Genomic DNA, 21,412 nt, shown 5'->3' on the forward strand with positions numbered 1-21,412 from the left:
TGCCATTTTGCCAGTTGTGGTCCAGATTCTGGGGTCTGAGATTAACTCTGGTCATTGTCTCAATGTTTCGCGATAAAGAGAAGATGACGGGCGCTGATTTTTCCACGTCCTTTGACGCGAGATATTAAACACGACAGTTAGCGGTTGCTTCGTGTGACAGCTTTTTGCCCAAATACCAAACATCAATATTTATGTCTTCATTTTTCGGCCAAAGAGAACGATCTAATTTGGATTACTTTTTTTAATCGAATAACATATTTTCCCCTATTTTTATTAGCACATCGGAATTAAAAAGTATGAAAGAAATATAATTTTTTATGGCGAAAACAACTATACTTTAGATAAAGCCGCGTAGCCAACCGTTGTGATGGTCCGAAGCAAGTGCTTGAAAATTAATAGGGTTTTTAGAAACTAGTCCTTCAAGTTTTTGATAATTGAATATTAGCCCCTTAAATTCAGGAAAAAATTGCATATTCATCTCTCAAACCGTATAAGGTCTTGCAAATTTATCCACTGGTTAACTCCCATTAGTTTTGAGGAAAATAGATTGTCAAATTTGACTTTTCAAGGCAAATTATTGCTTTAATCTTCCCATAAGTTCCTAAATCGATTTTTAATGAGTTAAATCCTAAATCTGCTATAAACAACCTCAAATCCGTTTGAGTTCTTCTTCCTCATTGGTCATAGAAAGAATCCTAATTCAAAATTGAAAATTTTTAATAATTATAATGCTTTAAACCTATACACTTCTCGCAAAACTCTCATGTAGGTTATTTGTCACTTTCTTCTCCAATGTTCGGAACATAGAGAATGAATTTTACATCTTTTGTTGTGGATAAGGATGGTTTGGCAATCACAAGTGTTGATTTCGAAGTTAACCCAACTATGGTTGGTTTTTTTACCTAAATAACTAACGGAGGGACTATTTCACAAGACCCAATAGAATTTACAGAACTTACATGTAATTTCCAAGATTTGAGGGACTCTTACGCAAATAGAGAAGATGAAAATAGACTGATATCTAAAAGAGGAGCACTAGGGGCACACCTTGGGACACACTCCCAACCACACCCCTCACCTGCTACAGTGCAGGGGGGTCCTACTTGAGATTTTTTAAAAAATCTCAAGTGGGACCCCTCCTGTACTGTAGCAGGTGAGGGGTGTGGTTGAGAGTGTGTCCCAAGGTATGTCCCTAGTGTTTTTTTATCTAAAAGACCTAAAGTACTAATGTGGAATTATATATATATACAAAAACGTGGTAAGCATTTTTATAAAGAGATAAGGCGTTTGATGTTGTTTCACCCACATCCGATCCCAGAGTCAATCCAACCCAGTCACGGGGCCTCACGCCATCAAAATACCGCGAGAAAATAAAACCGAAAAACTCGCGACTCGTGAGAGCGACGCGCCATCCCCCGACAGTGCAGGCGTGGTGGACGCTACGAAAGAATATCCACTAGATTTGAACCCAATTTTTCGAATCCGCGGAAACCCACGACCATCGCCTTATCAGATAACTCGTCGGGCCTATTTGATAAGTAGGTTGGCTTATCAATGATAAGTCGGTGAAAAGGCTGAGAGGACTACAAAACGCATCGAAGAAAGCGAGACAAAGTCTCTCATCCCGTGCTCAGCTTTTCCCTTCTCTCTTCCCTCTCTCTCTCTCTACCCGTCGACGCCATGAGAGTCGAAGCCCTAGATTGAAACCCTAGAATCCGTAAAAACTTCAAAAATCCCTCTCAAATCTCTCAAAATTTCGAAATTCCCTCGCATTTGTAACTCGAATCGGATCTCTCCGAGGAGAAATGTCGTCGCTGAGCCGGGAGCTGGTTTTCCTCATTCTCCAGTTCCTCGACGAGGAGAAGTTCAAGGAATCGGTTCACAAGTGAGTTTCTACGGTTTTTGGTTTCGGTGATTTTTGTAATTTTCTGAAATTTTTTTTTTGGGTTTTTGGAAAGGTTGGAGCAGGAATCGGGGTTTTTCTTCAATATGAAGTATTTTGAGGAGAAGTCGCTCGCTGGAGAGTGGGACGAGGTCGAGAAGTATCTCTCTGGATTCACGAAGTATTTTGAGGAGAAGTCGCTCGCTGGAGAGTGGGACGAGGTCGAGAAGTATCTCTCTGGATTCACGAAGGTGGATGATAATAGATATTCGATGAAGATTTTCTTCGAGATTAGGAAGCAGAAGTATTTAGAGGCACTTGACAGGTTTACCCTTTGATTTCTCTGTTCAATTAACGGTCATTTTATTAATTATAAAAAGTTCTCTTTTTCCAAATATGTTTTTTTCAATAATGGTATCTATTTTTTTTTTCCGCTGACAGCCGTGACAGGAGTAAGGCGGTAGATATATTAGTAAAAGATCTGAAAGTTTTTTCTACATTTGACAGGAGTAAGGCGGTAGATATATTAGTAAAAGATCTGAAAGTTTTTTCTACATTCAATGAAGAACTATATAAGGAAATTACTCATCTTCTCACCCTGGAGAATTTTAGGTAATATATTTTGTTTTCTCTGCTGGGGTTAGTCAGTCCAAGATTCATGGGAATTGTTTGTTGAATAAATATTTGCAGTTGTTTATGTTTCTGAAATCATGAAAGAACTGTTGGCAATTTAAATGCCATTTAATGTATATTGGGAAGAAGAGAATGACGTAGTTGAATATGATTGGAAGTGTTTTTTGATTTTAATACTTAACTATTTATGCAGGCTCTTTTTACTTGTTTGTGTCATTTCTCTTATGTTTTAATTTAGTATGTAATAATACTGTACATGATTCGAAATGAATAGTAATCCTTTTTAATGATAGTGTTGAGGTTGTTCGATGTACTTTTCGTCTGTTATAATGCATTGGATTGAGCTCTGAGGGAAATTTCCTTCAAAATTCTGTGTCATAGTGTGGTATCCAAGAATCATGTTTCGAGACTAAAGACGTCCCGAGACAGACCTTACTGTTGATGATTTAGGAGATTACGCAACTGCATTTATTATGTTCTACCATAGGACATCTGCTTTATACGAGAGTTCTTACACGTTGAATCTCAGGCAGCGTGCTTTGTTTGCTTGATGGATGTTTGATGATTTCAAAATCTGTCAGCTTAAACTTTAGGTGTAGTATGTAAAAATAGTCATAATATTAGCGCAAGAGGAGGCATATTAGAAACTTCCATCTTAACTCATCAAATGCAGAGTCTGATGTACATATTTGTGACTACATACAAGAGTCTTAAGCATCTTTTATGCATAACAACAGAACCAATAAAGTGCTGCTCGAACTAGAATTTGCATGTATAGGTTGTAGTTTTATTTGTTTTCTCAGCTAAAACGCTTAGTGATCCTTTATTTGTTTAAGTTTCATTATTTTGTCAGTCAAAATCTTGATTGTTTTTATGGGGGTGCTAAATGGTTGTTCTTGGATACTAAATGTGCTTATCCTTTCCTCTGTTTAATGCAGGGAAAATGAACAATTATCAAAGTATGGAGACACCAAGTCAGCCCGAAGCATCATGTTGATAGAGCTTAAAAAATTGATTGAAGCAAATCCTCTCTTTCGAGAAAAATTACTCTTCCCATCTCTGAAAGCTTCCCGACTGAGAACTCTCATCAACCAAAGGTACATTTGTAAATATTTACATAGCCTGCTACTTGTCTTTGTATTTCTTATCTTTTCTATCTTACGAGGGCAAAGTGCTTCATTATTTTGCCTTTAAGTAGTATAACGTGCAGACAATTGCCTATCAAATTGGATGCTGAGTTATGGTTGTTGGTCATGACAGTTTGAATTGGCAGCATCAACTCTGTAAGAATCCAAGGCCAAATCCAGACATCAAAACATTGTTCACAGACCACACCTGTGCCCCTCCAAATGGAGCTCGTGCCTCACCAGTCTCTGTTCCACTTGCAGCTGTTCCAAAGGCTACTGCGTCGTATACGCCACTTGGAGCTCATGGGGTATATATCTAGTATTCATGATTTAAATGATTAATTTTTTTAATATATTTTTGGGTTCTTATTTCTTTACTCTCATCATGCAGCCATTCCCTCCAACTGCTGCTGCTGCAGCAAATGCTAATGCATTGGCTGGCTGGCAATGCAGCTGCTTCATCATCAGTTCAGTCTGCTGTTGTTGCTGCATCATCAATACCTGTGGCACCAAATCAAGGTTTGAAATCTAATTTTGTCATTTAATTGTCAGGGCTATATTTATTGTAGAGGACAAACAAATTTGAAAAGGTAGTTACTAACTAGCTAGATTCCAAAGAGGAAGGGCATCATTTTCAAGCTCAAAAAAAGACTTCCCAAGGGGTTTTCATTATCTTGGCGTTTTTCATGTTTATGCTCCCCTCAGGTTCTAAAGTCGGAGAGAGTATGCTTTGTTTCTAGATAGTGGCATTCACAGTTAAGAACCTTTAAGTGCACATTTTCAAGATGTAGCAAAATCTAATTCTGTATGGTTTTAATGGTGATCCCATCTGCCAGTATATCTTTGAAGATTGCAATCATGAATATGGCTTCCTGAAATTGAAAGAGATTTATTGTTACTTGTGGTTTCATCATCTCAGTGTTTATCATCTTGATACTCGTTTTGGATTCATACGGCAGACAAAACATATATTTGTCTGTCTAGTTGACACAATTTTGAAAGTTTAATCATGTCAATGCAGTAAAGTCACTGATGTAAATTGATGCACTTAATTCATAGATTAAAGGTGACCTAAGTCTATGCATTATATTATTAGACTTGAGGGAGACTCAAGACAAAAATATCATTAAGTTTGATCCCAACCAACTGAATGGAACAGAAATGGTTCATCTACTAGAGCCCAAAATTTGGGATAAGATCTTACTCTTCAGAATATTGTCTAATAATAGTAGGTTCATGGCAGAGTCCTTTTGCAAAAACTGCAAGTTGTATACTGTATAGCAGTATTAATCAGAATTACTTTTCCCATGAACCAGTATCTATTAAACGCCCAAGAACTCCTCCACATGTTCTCAGCATGACAGATTATCAGAATGCTGACTCTGAGCAGTTAATGAAGCGAATAAGGCCTGGTGCACACATGGATGAGGTGATTTACTAATGCTTGGGAGGAATTGTTAGAGCTTTCTATTGTACTTTGCACTGCTATATACTTAGTTGATGTAGCATGTGAATTTAGGGATATTTTGTCTTGTATTGTAATCAGGTTACATATCCCACGCCTATTCCACAAGTTGGATGGTCGCTGGATGATCTGCCAAGATTTGTAGCTTGCACACTGAATCAGGGATCAAATGTGACTACCATGGACTTCCATCCTTCTCACCACACTCTACTTCTAGGTATAACCTTGCCATGATCTTGAAGCAGCTGATGTAATATTTCAACATGATGTTATTCATAGGCTGGCACCGTTAACAAAAATATTAGAAATAAGTTTCTCAATTGGATCTTTTAATGCGTATCTTTGTCATCTCCAGTGGGTTCTGGGAATGGCGAAATAGCACTTTGGGAAATTGGGCTACGGGAGAGGCTGATCTCAAAGCCATTTAAAATACGGGACATATCTGCTTGCTCGTCGCAATTTCAGGTTTTTATCATATTTCTTGTTGAAATTCCTAGAAAAGCTCTATCATTTATTTTTCAGACACCTTTTTCTGCCACCTTTCTGATAGTGATTATGCAGGTTGCATTACTTATATTCTTTAGAAAATATTGCTTAATGTTGCAAGTGGTGGTGGTCATTGCATTTAACACTATGTATGCAGCCTGCATACAGTTGCAGTCAACCTTACATTTATTTTACATATGTTGACATTATTTATCCATGTTGAATTGGTCAGGCGGCCATTGTCAAAGATTCTTCCGTTTCAATCAATCGAGTAACTTGGAGTCCTGATGGAACTTTTATAGGTAAGCCTCTCTCTTGGTGGTTAGCATGATTTGTGGTTGCTAGTTTCCTAGAATTTCAATTCTGTGGCTGCAGGTGTTGCATTCTCAAAACACTTGATTCACATCCATGCTTATCAAGCACCAAATGATCTACGTCAGCGTATAGAGGTCGGTGCAACTTTTGCCTAAACAGGAAATATTTGGTGCACTTACTGACCTAATTTTTATCTGCAGATTGATGCTCATATTGGTGCAGTCAATGACATAGCCTTCTCTCATCCAAACAAGCAACTATGCGTGGTGTCTTGTGGAGATGACAAGATGATAAAGGTTATAGCTATTATCTACTAAATATTTTTTTCGTTTCAGTGTTATGTTCTTCACCTTATTTGATGAAGCTTCCTCATGTTCTAGGTCTGGGATTTAAATGGACAAGTGCTTCACGTATTTGAAGGACATGAGGCACCTGTTTACTCCATTTGCCCCCACCACAAGGAGAATATTCAGGTATTCTTCGTAGTCCCGCATGTTTATAGCCAAATTATTTATCTGTTATTTTGCATCATGTGCTCTGGAGTAGCATATCTGAAAAAAAAAGAGTTTTCCCTGACATCTGAACTTTATGTCAAGCCTAGAGGACATAAATTTCACTGTCATGCTGTAAGTGACTTATTTATTGACATGTCCTGCAAGCTCAATTCATTGTTCAAATTTAGTCACCCTTGTACAACCTTGTGAGCCATAGCTTTTATTTTAAGTTTTGGGCGGTCATGGTACACATGTTGATTCCTTGGCTCAATGGATATTCTTCACCAAATTCAACAACTGACATAGCTAGAACAAAATGTGCTTTTATTACTGTTGAAGGATTGCAACATCTAATATATGTGACCCATTAATATAAGCATATTAATTGTTCCTTTATTCTGTAACATATTTTGATTAGATTGCATTTATATGCCACTTTTTCAAGAATATCATTTTCCTTGCAGAAGATAATTATATTTTGCCAATTACCAGTGAAAATGCCTAGTTTCTCATCTAGTTATGTCAACATTTTGAAATCTGTTGTTGCATGAATCTTTTGTTTTCATCATGTCTGATGCTATCGTTTACTTTGAATTTGCAGTTCATTTTCTCAACTTCTCTTGATGGAAAAATCAAGGCATGGCTGTATGACAACATGGGATCTAGGGTTGATTATGATGCTCCTGGGCGGTGGTGTACAACCATGCTATATAGTGCTGATGGAAGTAGGTAAGAGATGTACTTATGTGAAGAGTTTACCATTAGATGGTGATGGTATCATGATTTGGTTATTTGTCAATCAAGAAATCCATTATTACTCGTATTTTTCATCATGTAGATTGTTTTCCTGTGGGACAAGCAAAGATGGGGATTCTTACCTGGTTGAATGGAATGAAAGTGAAGGGGCTATAAAGAGGACATACTCGGGTTTCCGAAAAAAATCAGCAGGTGTCGTGCAGTTTGATACTGCAAAAAATCACTTTTTGGCTGCTGGCGAAGATAATCAGATCAAATTTTGGGACGTAGATAACCTAAACATGATTTCATACACAGAAGCAGACGGTGGACTGCCGGTCAGTCTCTGATAGTTTTGCTTGCCATTTCTTTTATTTCCTTTATTCTTTGGGTGGTCACTAAATGCATCAGTTGGATACTCTCAGAGTCTTCCTCGCTTGCGATTCAACAAGGAGGGGAATTTTCTTGCTGTTACTACTGCTGATAATGGTTTAAAGATACTTGCTAATGCTGAGGGCCTCAGAGCTTTGCGAGCTTTTGGAAACCGATCTTCCGAAGCATTTAGAGCTCAATACGAAGCGTCTCCAATGAAGGTGATATAGCATTTGTTTCTCTTCCTTCTTATATTGTTCTACTCGGGGATAGGTAATTTTCCTAACATCCAGCATTAAATTTCAAAAACATTCTGATTTGTTACCAGGTTTCTGGTTCTCCTGTGGCTGCGAGCATCTCCTCAAGCATCAGTAGAGTTGATCGCATGGAAAGAAACTCTCCTGCGAGGCCATCTTCCGTTATTGTATGTTAGGCAAAAAAACACAACTTTTGAATCATATTACAATTACTACTGTGATTTTCTTGCATATGCATACTTTGGGCCTAGACGTGTTATGTAAACTTCCATGGAAGTCTATTTTTCAGAATAAGGATCTAAGTTTTTGTAGAACAATCCATTCATCTTTCCTTGTCCGACATAATCAGTCCCTTAACATTGGCATTGGGTTGCCCGTTCATTTTGATTTCCTAAAATTTATACTCCTGACAATTTTTTCTCATCTCTTACTAAATTATTAAGGGGTAAATACTTACAGATATAATGTAGGTTGTATATTCATATAGTTACTGGTCAGATCTGTATGTTGGCAGGTTGGATTCATATATGTAAAGAGATTCTTGTAGTACAACTTTTTTTTCCTCCTATGTTATGCATCCCATTGAGCGAGAGATTGTATTACCTTGAATATAAATTTCTATAAGACAGAAACTTAACAATTGTACTAATATTTGTTTGTGGTCTTTTTTTGTTGTCTTTATTTGCTGTATTGTCGTCAATGGATGCTCAATTTGTTTGCTTTGAAAGGTAAACATATCTTGGTATTTCTACTTCTAAGACTCTTTTCTGGGGAGACACTTTTTGCCTCTGCTATACAGTTCAAGCTGTAAATATCTTTCTTGTCATGGAGATAATATGAAACACAAAATCTCCCTATATGCTGAAATAATCAATCATGTTTTGCTTTTGCAGGGTCATTTGGTTTTATTTATCTATATTACTATCTCTGTACCCTGTTTAAATAAGACACAGAGTTTTATAGAGCATCATTAAATTCATTATAAAACCCCATTCTATTATTTACAGAATGGAGGTGATCCGTCATTAAGGAGTATTGAAATTAAGCCAAGAATTTCGGAAGATCTGCCAGATAGAAGTAAACCTTGGGAATTGGCAGAAATCCTGAATGCGCAACATTGTCGGGTTGTTACAATGCCAGACAACACGGATCCTACCAGCAAGGTGCTGATTATTGAATTTTCAATCCACATCTTGAATGCTATATGCTTGATTTTGAATGTTTAACACCTCATTTACTAGCAGGTTGCTAGATTACTTTACACAAACTCTGGGGTTGGCTTATTAGCACTGGCATCAAATGCTGTTCAGAGGCTGTGGAAATGGAGCCGTAGTGAGCAAAATCCAACTGGCAAGGTAATTTTTGGATGTATAGTACTGTCGGTAATTATGTTTTTCATATTTCTCTGATCGCAAAGGGAATGAACTAAGGTAATTGAATGTTAAAGGCCACTGCCAGTGTTGTACCACAGCATTGGCAACCAAACAGTGGTCTGCTTATGACAAATGATGTCTCAGATACTAAGCCTGAAGATGCTGTCCCCTGTATAGCTCTCTCAAAGAATGATTCATATGTAATGTCTGCATGTGGCGGAAAGGTCTCATTATTTAATATGATGACGTTCAAGGTAAGTTTTACCACATTTTGCATAAAGGAACATGCAATATTGTTAATTCTGTTTCCTTATTAACTGTCAAGGCATCTGTCTCTGCAGGTAATGACGACGTTCATGCCACCACCACCAGCTTCAACCTTTTTAGCATTCCATCCTCAAGACAACAACATTATAGCAATTGGTATGGAAGATTCCACCATCCACATATACAATGTGAGGGTGGATGAGGTAGTATCTCTAAACCCTGACAATTTTTCTACTCTTAGAGTTGTTCTCGATTCATTGTTTTTTTCTCCTCATTTTCTGGTAGGTTAAAACAAAACTGAATGGCCATCAGAAACGCATAAGTGGATTGGCTTTTTCCAACAACTTAAATATCCTGGTATCTTCAGGTGCTGATGCTCAGGTAAGTTTCTAAAAATTAACTCGTGATTTGAATTTTTGGGAATTTCTGTCTAGCAATGCTCTTTGGAAAAGTTACTCTGTTTAGACCTTGTTGGTAGGATATGAATCTTTCTTATGTGTTAATGAATATATTATGCAGATCTATGATGTTATAGTTATATTAGGTAAAATATATTAGGAATATGTAGTTGAAGGATATTAGGGATGTAATTGAGAGGATAAAAGAATATGCTAAGAATATATTTATCATATTCCTAATAATATGTAACATGTATGTATTTACTATTTGTATAAATATAAGAGATCAACAAGCTTTAGATAGAGTCTCTGGTTTTCCTCAGAATTAATTTTAACATGGTATCAGAGCCATGCAAACCCTAGCTTCCATAAAACTCTGGATTCTCACAAACCCTAGTCCCCTAATCTCTCACCATCAAACTCCTCCCTCTGCCTTACAATCATCATTCTTTCCTGTGACTAGTTATAGTGTATAGGGCGTGTGACTGTTCACCATGAATATTGCCGCGGATTCTTGTCTGTCCTGCTTTTTTTGATGGCCGTGTTGACTATTAAGATTGCTATTATTGATAGCAGTAGTCATCCGCAATGTATATGTTCACCATGAAGATTGCTATTATTGATGGCCCGTGCTGCCTTGATTTCCTTTCATTCACTGCCTACTCAACTTGTGGCACTACTGCCACCACAGTTTGTATTCTAGAAACCTTTATGTTTGGTTGATCTATGAAGAGGATTTTTTTTGTTGATTTTGAAGAGAATCGTTTGTTTGGTGGATCCACGAGAAGGATCATTTGTTTGTTAGATCCTTGAGAGGATTGTTTGTTTGGGAGATCCCTAGTGAAGGATCATTTGTTAGATCCTGAGGAGGATCATTTGTTTGGTGGCTCCTTAAGGAGGATCGTTTGTTCGGTGGATCCCTAGAGAGGATTGTTGTTTGGTCGGTCCTTGGTGATGATTGTTTGTTTGGCAGTTCCCTGGAGAGGATCGTTTCGTTTGGTCAATCTGTGAAGAAGATCGATGTATCACATTTGGTGATTTTGGTTAAGATTATTCGTGGTGGAAGACATTCAAGTAGAAGAGTAGAAGATGAAGACAATTATGATGAAGAAGGCCACACAGAAGATTTCAACCTTTTTAAGTTGTGTCACAAATTGGAGTGAGTACATCTTGTTTGTAAAAAGCTAGACATGTATATCACACATACTCCAACTTGAGAGGGAGTGTTAATGAATATATTATGCAGATCTATGATGTTATAATTATATTAGGAATTAGTATAAATATAGGAGATCAACAGAGCTCTAGATAGAGTCTCTAGTTTCCCTTTAAATTAATTTTCAACAATATGCATGCCATTATACAAGAAGAGCGAGCATAGGATCAGCATTCGGTGTCAGTGTTTTCACTTTTACATGATTAAATATGTTTTATTTTAAGTTAAAATTTATTTTATCTCCTTCTGTTGTTTCATTCAGCTCCTAGTGCACCTTTTGAGTTTTTCTTCCTGTAGTTGAGTATCAACAGTGAGAAAATTGCATACCACAATAGGTTTTGGTTTATTGCATTGGTTGATAATTATGATAATCCCAAGTACTGTTGCAGCTCTGTGTATGGACGACTGATACATGGGAGAAAAAGAAATCTATACCAATCAAACTGCCAGCTGGAAAGACTCCTGCAGGCGATACTCGTGTCCAGTTCAATTCCGACCAAACTCGCTTGCTGGTTTCTCACGAAACTCAGGTTGTTATATATGATGCTCTAAAAATGGAGCTTCTTCACCAGGTAAGTTGTTTACTAGCACATGTTACCTTCATTTAAATAGTAACTCGTGTACTGAGAATTAATGTGAATCTCTCATCATTTCAGTGGGTTCCACAAGACAGCCTCTCTGCTCCAATATCTTATGGGTGTTACTCGTGCAATAGCCAACTGATTTATGTTTCCTTCTTTGATGGTAATATTGGTGTATTCGATGCTGATAATTTGGGACTAAGATGTCGGATTGCCCCATCAGCTTATCTGTCTCCTACAACAGCAAACAGGTATCAAAATTTTCAAATGAGGTGTAACTGAGGTCATGTTAGTAGGAGGATTATGTCATTCCTGTGAAGAGTATCTAAAGGAAGCACAGGCAGAAAATTTAAAGTCGCATCCTTATTTATTAATCAACTAAGAAAGGTTTCCCCTCTTTATCGTTTGCATACATGCTTTCAGATTGTACTCTAGCCAGCGTCTAGTTCCTTAATTTCACTATTTTCTCAGTTTTAATGTTAAAAGTGTTGGGCGCAGAGTCACGCCCACCGCCGCGGAAGCGATATCACCTGAAGAAGTGGCTTTGTTGTCCGCAAAAGCAGCAAGTCAACTCTGTATTTCTTGTTCTCAAGAAACGCGAGATAGATAATGGACAATTCTTATTCTCAAGAGGAAACAAGAATTGAAAGTGAATATTCTCAAAGTGAAATATACACTCTTCCTCTATCAGCTCTAAGAGCGCGATTTTGAGGGATCCTACAAGCAAACATAGCCAACAAACCAGAAAACAGTAAATACACGGCGATTACGTAGGTCGGACAATTTGCCTACGTCCAAGGAGGGGTGAGGCGAGATTCCACTATAAGGAGAACACAGACGACTTGTACAATCCACAAGCTCGTCTCAAGATCTGATTTTTTTTTTAGCCAAAAAGAATAAACCTCTCTTTTGTAGAATCTCTCTTTTCTCTCTCTCAGATCTCTCTTTCTCTCTCTTTTTCTTTTCTCCTTTTCTCCGAGCCCGCCTTTCCCTGTTGCTTGACTGCAGCCGTCTAAAGAAATTTCCCACACTAGGAAACCCCGAGGCGACCAATAGATATAATAGGAAGAGTACTGGGCCTTGACTTTACCCGCTGGACCTTGGCTTTATCCGTTCACTGGCTTATTCCCGCTGGTTGATTTTCCTCTTACCGCTTTCGTGCCTGCAATTTCCAGGCTGTCTCGCACGCGTTCACCAGTCTCAGCACCTGTACATCATCTTGATAAACCTCAATTAATGGAGAATACCAGCAGAACAGCCGACAAAATCACCAAGATCTCGAAACCAAACCAGGCCAAACCAGCTGCCACATATACCGCTGTTGCCTACGTACCCACCGGACAATCACGTAGTTTCAGATATTGTTCTTCCATCATAGGTCTCCAGCCGTCACACCCATCACCGCCCCGGAAGGGCCCATGCCTCTTGGCAGTTCAACAGGGTTGATATGAAGCAAGTCAAGCATGCTTAACACGATTGCTACACTGTGACACTTTGGTAACATGTGCTAGCAGGATTCTCATATCGTGTACCTTCATGGAGAAATATCACCTTCCTCTATGACATCCCGACTAAAATGATACCGTGAACGATACGTAGCTTGTATACGCAGCATGATGAACTGATTCTTGCCAAATGAATCGCACTTTGACTATAACGACCTCAAGATTCACGTTCTCGGCCTGCTCAATCCCCAAATCGTCTAGTAAGACCCCACAACCAAAAAGACAATGCTTCCTTCACTCCCTTGCGCATGGCCATGTACTCGCTCTGTAGTAGAAAGTGCACTGTTGTCTGCAACTCGATCGCCCAACTAACGTGGAGCTCCGATGTACTCCTGAATACATAACCAGGAGTAGATGTCGTCTATCTAGATCACCCGCATAATCAGAGTCAGACAACATCATCTGACATGTATCTCCACCAAAACACAGCCTATCTGCGGACTTTCAAGCTCCTCAGGGACCGCATTTCACGAGCTTGCCAGTTGGCCTTTCCCGGGATTCGCTATATGAACCTGCTGCCACACTAACTGCCATGTGAAATATCTGGGCGTGTACACACCATGGCGACATCAAACTGCCTAACTGCAATAGCATAAGGAACACGACTCCAGTTGTGCCTTACTTCCCGCTGTAGTGGGAGATTGTTTTACACACTGAAGCCTGAAGTGTGGAGCATGGAGTCGCCATCCGACTCTAGCATGCATCCCGAACCTCTGCGATCACCGCTCTATAATTAGCCTTCTGAATCGAGAACAATCGCCGATTCGACCGCTCTCTTTAATCTCCATCCCAGTATTTTCTGGAGAACCGCCATGGTCCTTATATCTCGACTCTTTACTAAGTTGAGATGTTCAGCTATCTATCTCACCCGTCTCTGTAGAAGCAATAAGCGATGTCATGCCACATACAGAGAGAGAAGATATAATTCACCTCCAGGTAAGCTTCGAATGTAAAACAGCAATCGTAATCACTCTCGGGAAAATCCATGCTTCAGCATGAAGGAGTCAAATTCGCATTGTACCACTGCGAGGGATGCTTTACGTCGATAGAGGAACTTCCTCAAGGCGACATACATCGATTGCCTCACTTAATCCTCAACCTGTAGCCCTCAGGTTTAGCATGTATGATCTCTCACTCCAAGTCTCCGGCGCAAGTAACGGCGTTTTAACGCGAGTTGTTCTCGAGCTCAAAGATTACCTGAGCACAATACTCAATAGCACCGAATAGAGTGTGTTTCACACCGGAGAAAATATCTCCCTTTATTGTAATCCACACGCCTCTCTTTGTGCAAGACCCTTTTAGCCACTACCTCGCCTTATACCTTGTGGCCACGAGCCTCTGAAGGATCTCCTTTCTCTTATACACCACTTACAACAATAGCTTTCTTCTACGGGCATGGGCACCTCCATGTTTGGTTCTTCCGAAGAGATTCCATCTCCTGCCTCGCATCGCAGCCAACTAACTCTCACTATCTTTACCCGAATAGCTTCCTTGAAGGAGACGGCTCCTCTTCCTCACCGGAGAGTGCGTTTCAACCAAATTAACATGCATCAGGCTCTCCGGGTTTGATCACCCCCAGCTCTGTACCTGCTTGATTATCTCGCTTTGCCTAGTGGAAGCCAAGTATCCCTCGAGCTGCTGCTGTTGTAGTGCCTGTAATATCTCCTGTGACTCCTCGCTGCTAAGTCATCATCTACCTGATTTCCCGACTTGAACTGAACTAGAACCTGGTGGTCCATTAGGTTCTACTCAATACCTGGCGACTGTGAAGTCCGAACAGCTCAACACCATCATTCTCTAGGCCGCCCTAGTCAATCAGTGGATTTTTTCATCAAGAAGGTAAATCCCTGCTGATTCAGAACTTTGAATCTTCTGTAACCAATGGCGGGTACCTTTTAGCCCTTATGCATAACCCAAGAATATCGCTCTTCTTTTGACCCTGCGTCAACTGTTCCCTCGTTGACGTATAATAAGGCGGTCTCGAAAATTCATGAGCCCTCTTCATATCGCATGTTCCCCCTGACCCACACCTCTATAGGGCTGTATCACAATCCAATGCTCGAATGTGGAGAACGGTTCACAATTGTAACATGCTGTACCACCGCTTCGCCACAATTCGTGAGCCAATCGCATAAGATCGCTACCTATTGCCTTCTCCCGCAATGTTCGTCAATCTCTCGCGACCGGGCGCCGTCTGCCTGTCGGTGTTGACCTGATGTCCAGTGTCGAACAATGCCCTCCTGATCACAGAACTTCTTGAAGCCCATCTGTATAGCCTTCTGTACCTTACAGATTTAGTGTCTTCACTTCTTGCCGTCCTGTTCTAACCATTGCTTTCCACTTACTGAATGTCTTCGAATACCTCATTCTTATGCTTTACAGAGAAATAATCGCAAGCATACCATAGAAAATACGTTCTATGAACGAGACAAAATACGCTGGAAGCCACCCTTGGAGTTGGTCTGAGCCGGACGCCCAAACATCCGTGAGCACATAATTAGTATAGCTCTGCTCTTGTGATGCTTATGTCAAGAATTGGACCTGCTGGTGCCTTGTCCGTACACAGCAATCCTCAAAAATCTGCCAAGTTTCTTCGATTCTTCAGCATAACTGCCTTACAAGCAGAACCAGACCGCTTCTGCTGACATGTGCCCAAGCCGCCTTATGCCATAACCGCTGCGTGTTGCTCACATGGTCTCCACATCACTTCCATCAGTTCAACCGCTGCATCTCCTTCAACCGCGGCTCGTACCGAGAGAGTATATGAATACCGTGAACGGAACCCCACCCCTCATCACTGTTAGGTGAACCATCGAACAACCTTCTTTACTCCGTTTCTGTAACAATCTTGCAGCCCCCGTGATCTAGATCCCCATGAAGATAATTCTTCGCAAGTCGCGAACGTGCGCACGTCCGTTACGGTTCTGGACCACTCCATCATGCATTCCTTGATTTTTAGATCACCGAGCCCACCGTTTACAAGCATGGTTATTCCCGCACAGTACGTCACCATCAATGCCACTAAGTAGTGAAACACTCCTCCTATTTGGGCGCACATGTGGTAAGACAACTGAATCAGTATCCACTTACGGAGGTATCTTCGCCACACCGTAACAACATAGCATTCTTTATCGCTCCCCCTTCCTCACGATGCGTAACTCGCTCTTTCCTGCCTTCTCTTCTTCGGTCTTGTGTTGTTCTTTTTCCCACCTTACTCCTTGTTACGGCAGTCAACCTTGAAATGCCCAATTTCACCGCTTTGAAGCACGGCTCTTGCCGCAAGAGGTCTCCGAATTTAGATCATGACCTTCCTCCCTTAGCGTTTTCCTCGCTGCATTGCTCCTTCCTCTACAAACAATGCCTGCGTTAGCTTTTTTTACACCAGTAGTCATGTCACCAGGTTGGCAATCATTTCGCAGAGGTCATCCCTAGAGCGCCGGTCTATCTCATACCATCTGTCAAATTGTCTCCCAGAGCTGCAAATGTTTGCATGCCAGTCTTCTCATAAACTTCGGCAGATGATTAGAAGTAAATAGAGAGCCTCTGATCTCTCTACACAGCTCATCATCGGATGTCTTCAATGCGATATAATCCTATCCGAACTTGATTGAATTCCCGGTTGATGAGCCCTCCTCCATCTTGCAAGTATACAATTTGGATTTCAAATAGATCCGGTGTAGACCTTCGTCATAAAGGTGCCTTTCTAAATTCAACACATGGGCGGCGGCGCCGCGCGCGAGACCGTGCCATCTCCACTACCAAGAAGCTACATCCCTTCAACGGCGAAAGGATGAATCGAGCCCCGTGCCCCCGTTCAGATCCAGCTCCTCCAAAAATCCTCGATACAGACATATCCTTGGGCTTCTTCTCTTTCCGCGCCAAAGCTTTGTGCAATTTCTGCGAAATCAACGTGTTCTCATGCGCATCCCCATAGGAAAAATCATTCTTCGCCATTGAATTTCTATCTCGTATTTTCCGAACTTTTACTGTTTTCTTGGTGACACCTATGCCCCGCTTGTTAGGTCAAACCGCATTCCTCAGCAAAAAATACCAGAGCACCGACCTCAAATCAAAGCTACTACCACTCGCCAATCTGAATAACAGCTGCTGATACAATTGTGGGCGCAGAGTTGCACGGCCGCAACCTGCCAGCGGAAGCGATAGTACCATGAGAGAAGAACAGCCCTGGCTTTTTTGTCGGCCAAAAGCACAAGTCAACCTCTGTATCTGTTTCTCAAAGAAACGCAATAATACATGAAATTTCTTCATTCTCAAAGAAACAAGGAATTGATAAGTATATATTTATCAAAGTGAAAATATACACTCTTCTCTCATCACTAAAGACCGGAAATTTGAGGATCCTACAAGCAAATGCCAACAACCTCCAAAAAACAGGTAAATACACAGGATTTACGTGGTTCGGCGGCAAACTTGCCTACTCACAGGGAGGGGTGAAGGGGAGATTCCACTTATAGGAGAACAGCCGACGACTTTAAATCCACAAGCTCCGTCTCAAGATCTGATTGTTTTTTTAACCCAAGAAGAAATAAACCTCTCTTTTGCTCGAATCTCTCTTTTCTCTACCTCTCAAATCTCCTTCTCTCTCTTTTTCTTTTCTCCTTTTCTCCGGAGCCGCTTTTCCCTGTGATTGGACTGAGCGTCTAAAGGAAAATTTCCCACCAAAAACGCCTAGGGAACCAATAGAGTAAATCAGACAAGCAGACTTGGGCCTTGACTTACGCCCGCTGACCTGGCTTGTATTCCGTTCACATTGCTTTTACCCGCTGGCGGATTTCCTTTACCCATTCGCTGCAAATTTGCCAGGCGCCGCGTCACACAAAGGTATTTTCTCACAGATTTTTTTTTTAAATTTTACAAGAAGATTATCTTCCATAGAATGATTGTGGGTGGAATTTTCCATAGAGCAGCTTTTTTGGCTTCCATAGTTTTCCATCCGTTGGTATACTCAGAAACGTCCATGTGTACATAAAAAGGGCCCTCTATGAATAACGATATAGGGAGAAAGGGGAACACGACAGGCAACCCACTGCCAGTTTTAAATCAAGGGGATCGATATACAATTTTGGTGCAATCAGTAGAATCAGCGTAAACAAATAAAATATCATTGCAATTAGAACATTGTTTCAGTGCAATCAAATACGTAAAAATCTATGGTTTTCCTCGGTGTCTTACATATGTTTACAACGTCATATTCTAGTCGTTTATGTGAAGATTAACTTGTCATGAAGTATGTTCGATTACTCAGCTCATTTCATGAGCACTGAGCTTGTATTTATCTTCTCTCTTCAGCAATCCACCAGTATACCCTTTGGTTATTGCTACACACCCACAGGAGCCGAATCAATTAGCAGTTGGGCTAACTGACGGAGCAGTTAAGGTGATCGAGCCATTGGAGTCTGAGGGAAAATGGGGATCTTCAGCGCCCGTTGAGAACGGAGCAGCTAACGGCAGGACTCCTGCATCGTCAGCTACGAGCAATCCAGCTGCTGAGCAGGCTCAAAGGTTATGATGCCTTCTCATATTGTAAATTTTCTAATCTTTTCTGACATGATTCTAGTTGTATTTTTTTTTAAAGTTTATATATCTTTGTTCATGTATAACTTTTACATGTGCCTTGTGAAAGGTTAGCGCAACATAGGACAATAAGAGGGATTAGTGGTGCGTGTTGTAAGTAGTGTATTATATCTGATGTCATATTTAAATCCTTGTCGGATAGTATTATTTAAAGATCAATGTTGTTGGCATTCTTGTTTGGTAGTATTTATGGATATTGCTCTCTGATTTAATGATTAATGCGTGATTTGGTGTATGTATTGTGTCGACTGGCTGACTCGAAAGAGCACGTGTGTATTTCTTACCTTTGGTTAGGAGCCTGGTGGGCGTCAATATTGACATCATCATGTGTATTCTGATGGTTGTATACCCCTACTGGAGCCAGCCTCATCATGGATTAATTGCATATAACCCCTTGTAATATGAGGGTATAACCAATTATACCCCCTCTGAATTATTTTGTTGTCACTTTGCACTTTCTCAACTGACATTATTTCCCTCATTAGGTTGAGATGTTACATGAAAACAGTTTGGTGGCTTAGTTACTTTTTTTGCCTTCTGCTTGCTTCCGCCAGCTGCTAAGGCTTTTGATAGCTCGGACCCGAAGAGAAAATACGCTAATGGGAGGCAATTCATCTCGATTAGAACAATAATAAGGTGATCTGATGGATTAAATCGTCGGAGCGAGAAGGTAATCGGCCTCTAAAATGCTAGTATTCACCTTGCGCAAACTACTACTCCTGCTGCTGTAAAATAAAACTTAGATGGAAAAGCTACCAAAGCCACTCAGGGACAAGTCCAATAGCTTTAAACCCCTCCTACACAAAAACGGTCACTGTTGCCGGATTAATTGGAAACCGGCAAATAAAGCAATAAAGCGAGAGAAAAGCAAACTGCGTTAGAATAAAAACCCATCAAACTATCCATGAATTCGCGAGTACAAACTTAGAGAATCCATTAGGGAAACAAGACAACAGCAGAAAGCAAAGCAACGGGACGCACTAAAGCAAGGTAGATTTTCGGTCGATTGTGTGCGAGCCTGTTCTTCTTCTTCATTGTGTTTTTTTTAGAACAGTCAGGTTGTCCGTGTTCAGTTGCAAGCGGGGTGCTATCTGTTTGCTTCGAATACCCGCGGTCTTTAATTCGAGCTGATCGAGAGATGTTCGCGAACTAGCTAGTCGATCTGGCTTTACACACAACAAAGAGAAATACATAAAAGGAAGAAAAAGTGGATAATAAGTTACGATGCACAATTAGGGGTAGTCCACGATTAGCAGGCCGGTCTCCGGAATTTCCCTTTCGAAATATAGCGGTCCGTTCTAGTTTATAGAGGGAGGCCTCATTGTTGGTAGGGGGGTTGAAGAAGCCCCTGAAGGTTAGTCCCACATCGGCCAAAACAAAGAGCAGAGGAGGAGGCGGGTCCTATAAAAGGAGCGAGGTGGCCAACGGTTTGAGGCATACCTTTCTCGGCCTTTTGGCTAAGATCAAGTGTAGTATCTGTTCTTATCAGTTTAATATCTGATACGTGGGCCATCGGCCCACTACGGTATTAAATTAATTTTTGTTGGGGGAGGGTCCGTCCACAGCAGCTTGCTGCTGGGGCCCTCGGGCGTCGCCCGTGCGTTGCACTATTGCACGGGCCTGGCGCACCCCTACCAAACCTCTGTCATAAATATTGTAATTCTAAAATCATAGTTGGATTAAATTGTTGCTGATGGAAGCAATGTCAGGGAAAGGCCGTTGTTCTATTATTACTACTTTAGTAAACAAGTTTACCTGATGTTATCATTAAATTAGCTCTCAACAATCTTTGTTGTGTCTAAATGGAATTCTATATGAGCCTAAAATAGGAACCCTGCATGGACAGGTGAGGTGTTTTTAAATGAGTGTTGCTACAGGTGAGGTGTTTTTAAATGAGTGTTGCTACAGAGACTCCAAAATAAGGACCCTGCATAGGACAAGTGAGGTGTCGTCTCCTTATCCCGTGATGCACACCTTACATATCCCACTGCATAGGACAAGTGAGGTGTCATCTCCCTGTCCCGTGATGTACACCTTACATATCCCACTCAGAATCCCTTATTTTGGGTTCCTAAGACATTTTTTCTTTTTAAATAGAGTTTAGGTTGAAGATTTAAATGATTATAACCTGGATCAACTTTGTGGATCGCTCAAATTTAGGGAAATTTTACATTCAGATATTCAAAAGTAAATGTAAATTAATGCGCTTCATTGAAACTTTTGCCTCCGCTTTATTGAAAACTAGAAAGAACGTTAAAACCATAAATTCTTTCATATTAACCATTTTGCACAATCAGAGACTCTCTGATCTCGAGTCCTCGACGACTCCACTGTACCTGCAGCTGCAACTGCATTCGTCTCCTCATCGCAACCGTCGTAAGGAAACTCGTCAGCCAGCTTGCTGCATCTTTTGCCCATCATGATAGGCTTCTTCCATATCCTGCTCTTGGAATCCTTCCTCATTACTTTCATCACTCTCTCTACGAAGGAAGCCACCCTTTGAGCATTGCTTTCGTTACTTTTGATCTCGCTCCTGTCTTCTTTGCTTGATCGCGTACCCGAGCTCCCCCCGACGGAATCAGAAGGACGGTCCCACGCGGTGCTATCGCGTGCGCCCGATTCAACCTCAGGACGTTGGTTTCCATTGGAAAAGCAAGCGATGAGCTCGAACCTCCCGGAGGAGGGAGGACCCGACGCCTGTTTTCGCTTTG

At 40.7% G+C, this 21,412-nt stretch overlaps 1 protein-coding gene across 1 annotated transcript; it reads left to right on the forward strand.

The window, feature by feature from the left end:
• On the forward strand, positions 1,611–18,887 carry LOC109840804 (protein TPR1-like). The gene is given in 28 exon segments (XM_020409578.1): positions 1,611–1,885; positions 1,959–2,034; positions 2,104–2,207; positions 2,324–2,339; positions 2,397–2,494; positions 3,454–3,612; positions 3,776–3,950; positions 4,034–4,086; positions 4,088–4,161; positions 4,959–5,071; positions 5,189–5,324; positions 5,463–5,572; positions 5,826–5,895; positions 5,969–6,042; positions 6,109–6,204; positions 6,289–6,381; positions 7,004–7,131; positions 7,241–7,475; positions 7,563–7,730; positions 7,838–7,933; positions 8,774–8,929; positions 9,011–9,121; positions 9,214–9,393; positions 9,481–9,609; positions 9,692–9,787; positions 11,410–11,592; positions 11,677–11,852; positions 18,417–18,887. Coding segments are annotated over 28 exon segments (3,405 nt in total). The 5' UTR covers positions 1,611–1,805; the 3' UTR covers positions 18,637–18,887.

This window comes from Asparagus officinalis, chromosome 5 (assembly GCF_001876935.1).
Source record: "Asparagus officinalis chromosome 5, Aspof.V1, whole genome shotgun sequence".
Lineage (NCBI taxonomy): Eukaryota > Viridiplantae > Streptophyta > Magnoliopsida > Asparagales > Asparagaceae > Asparagus > Asparagus officinalis.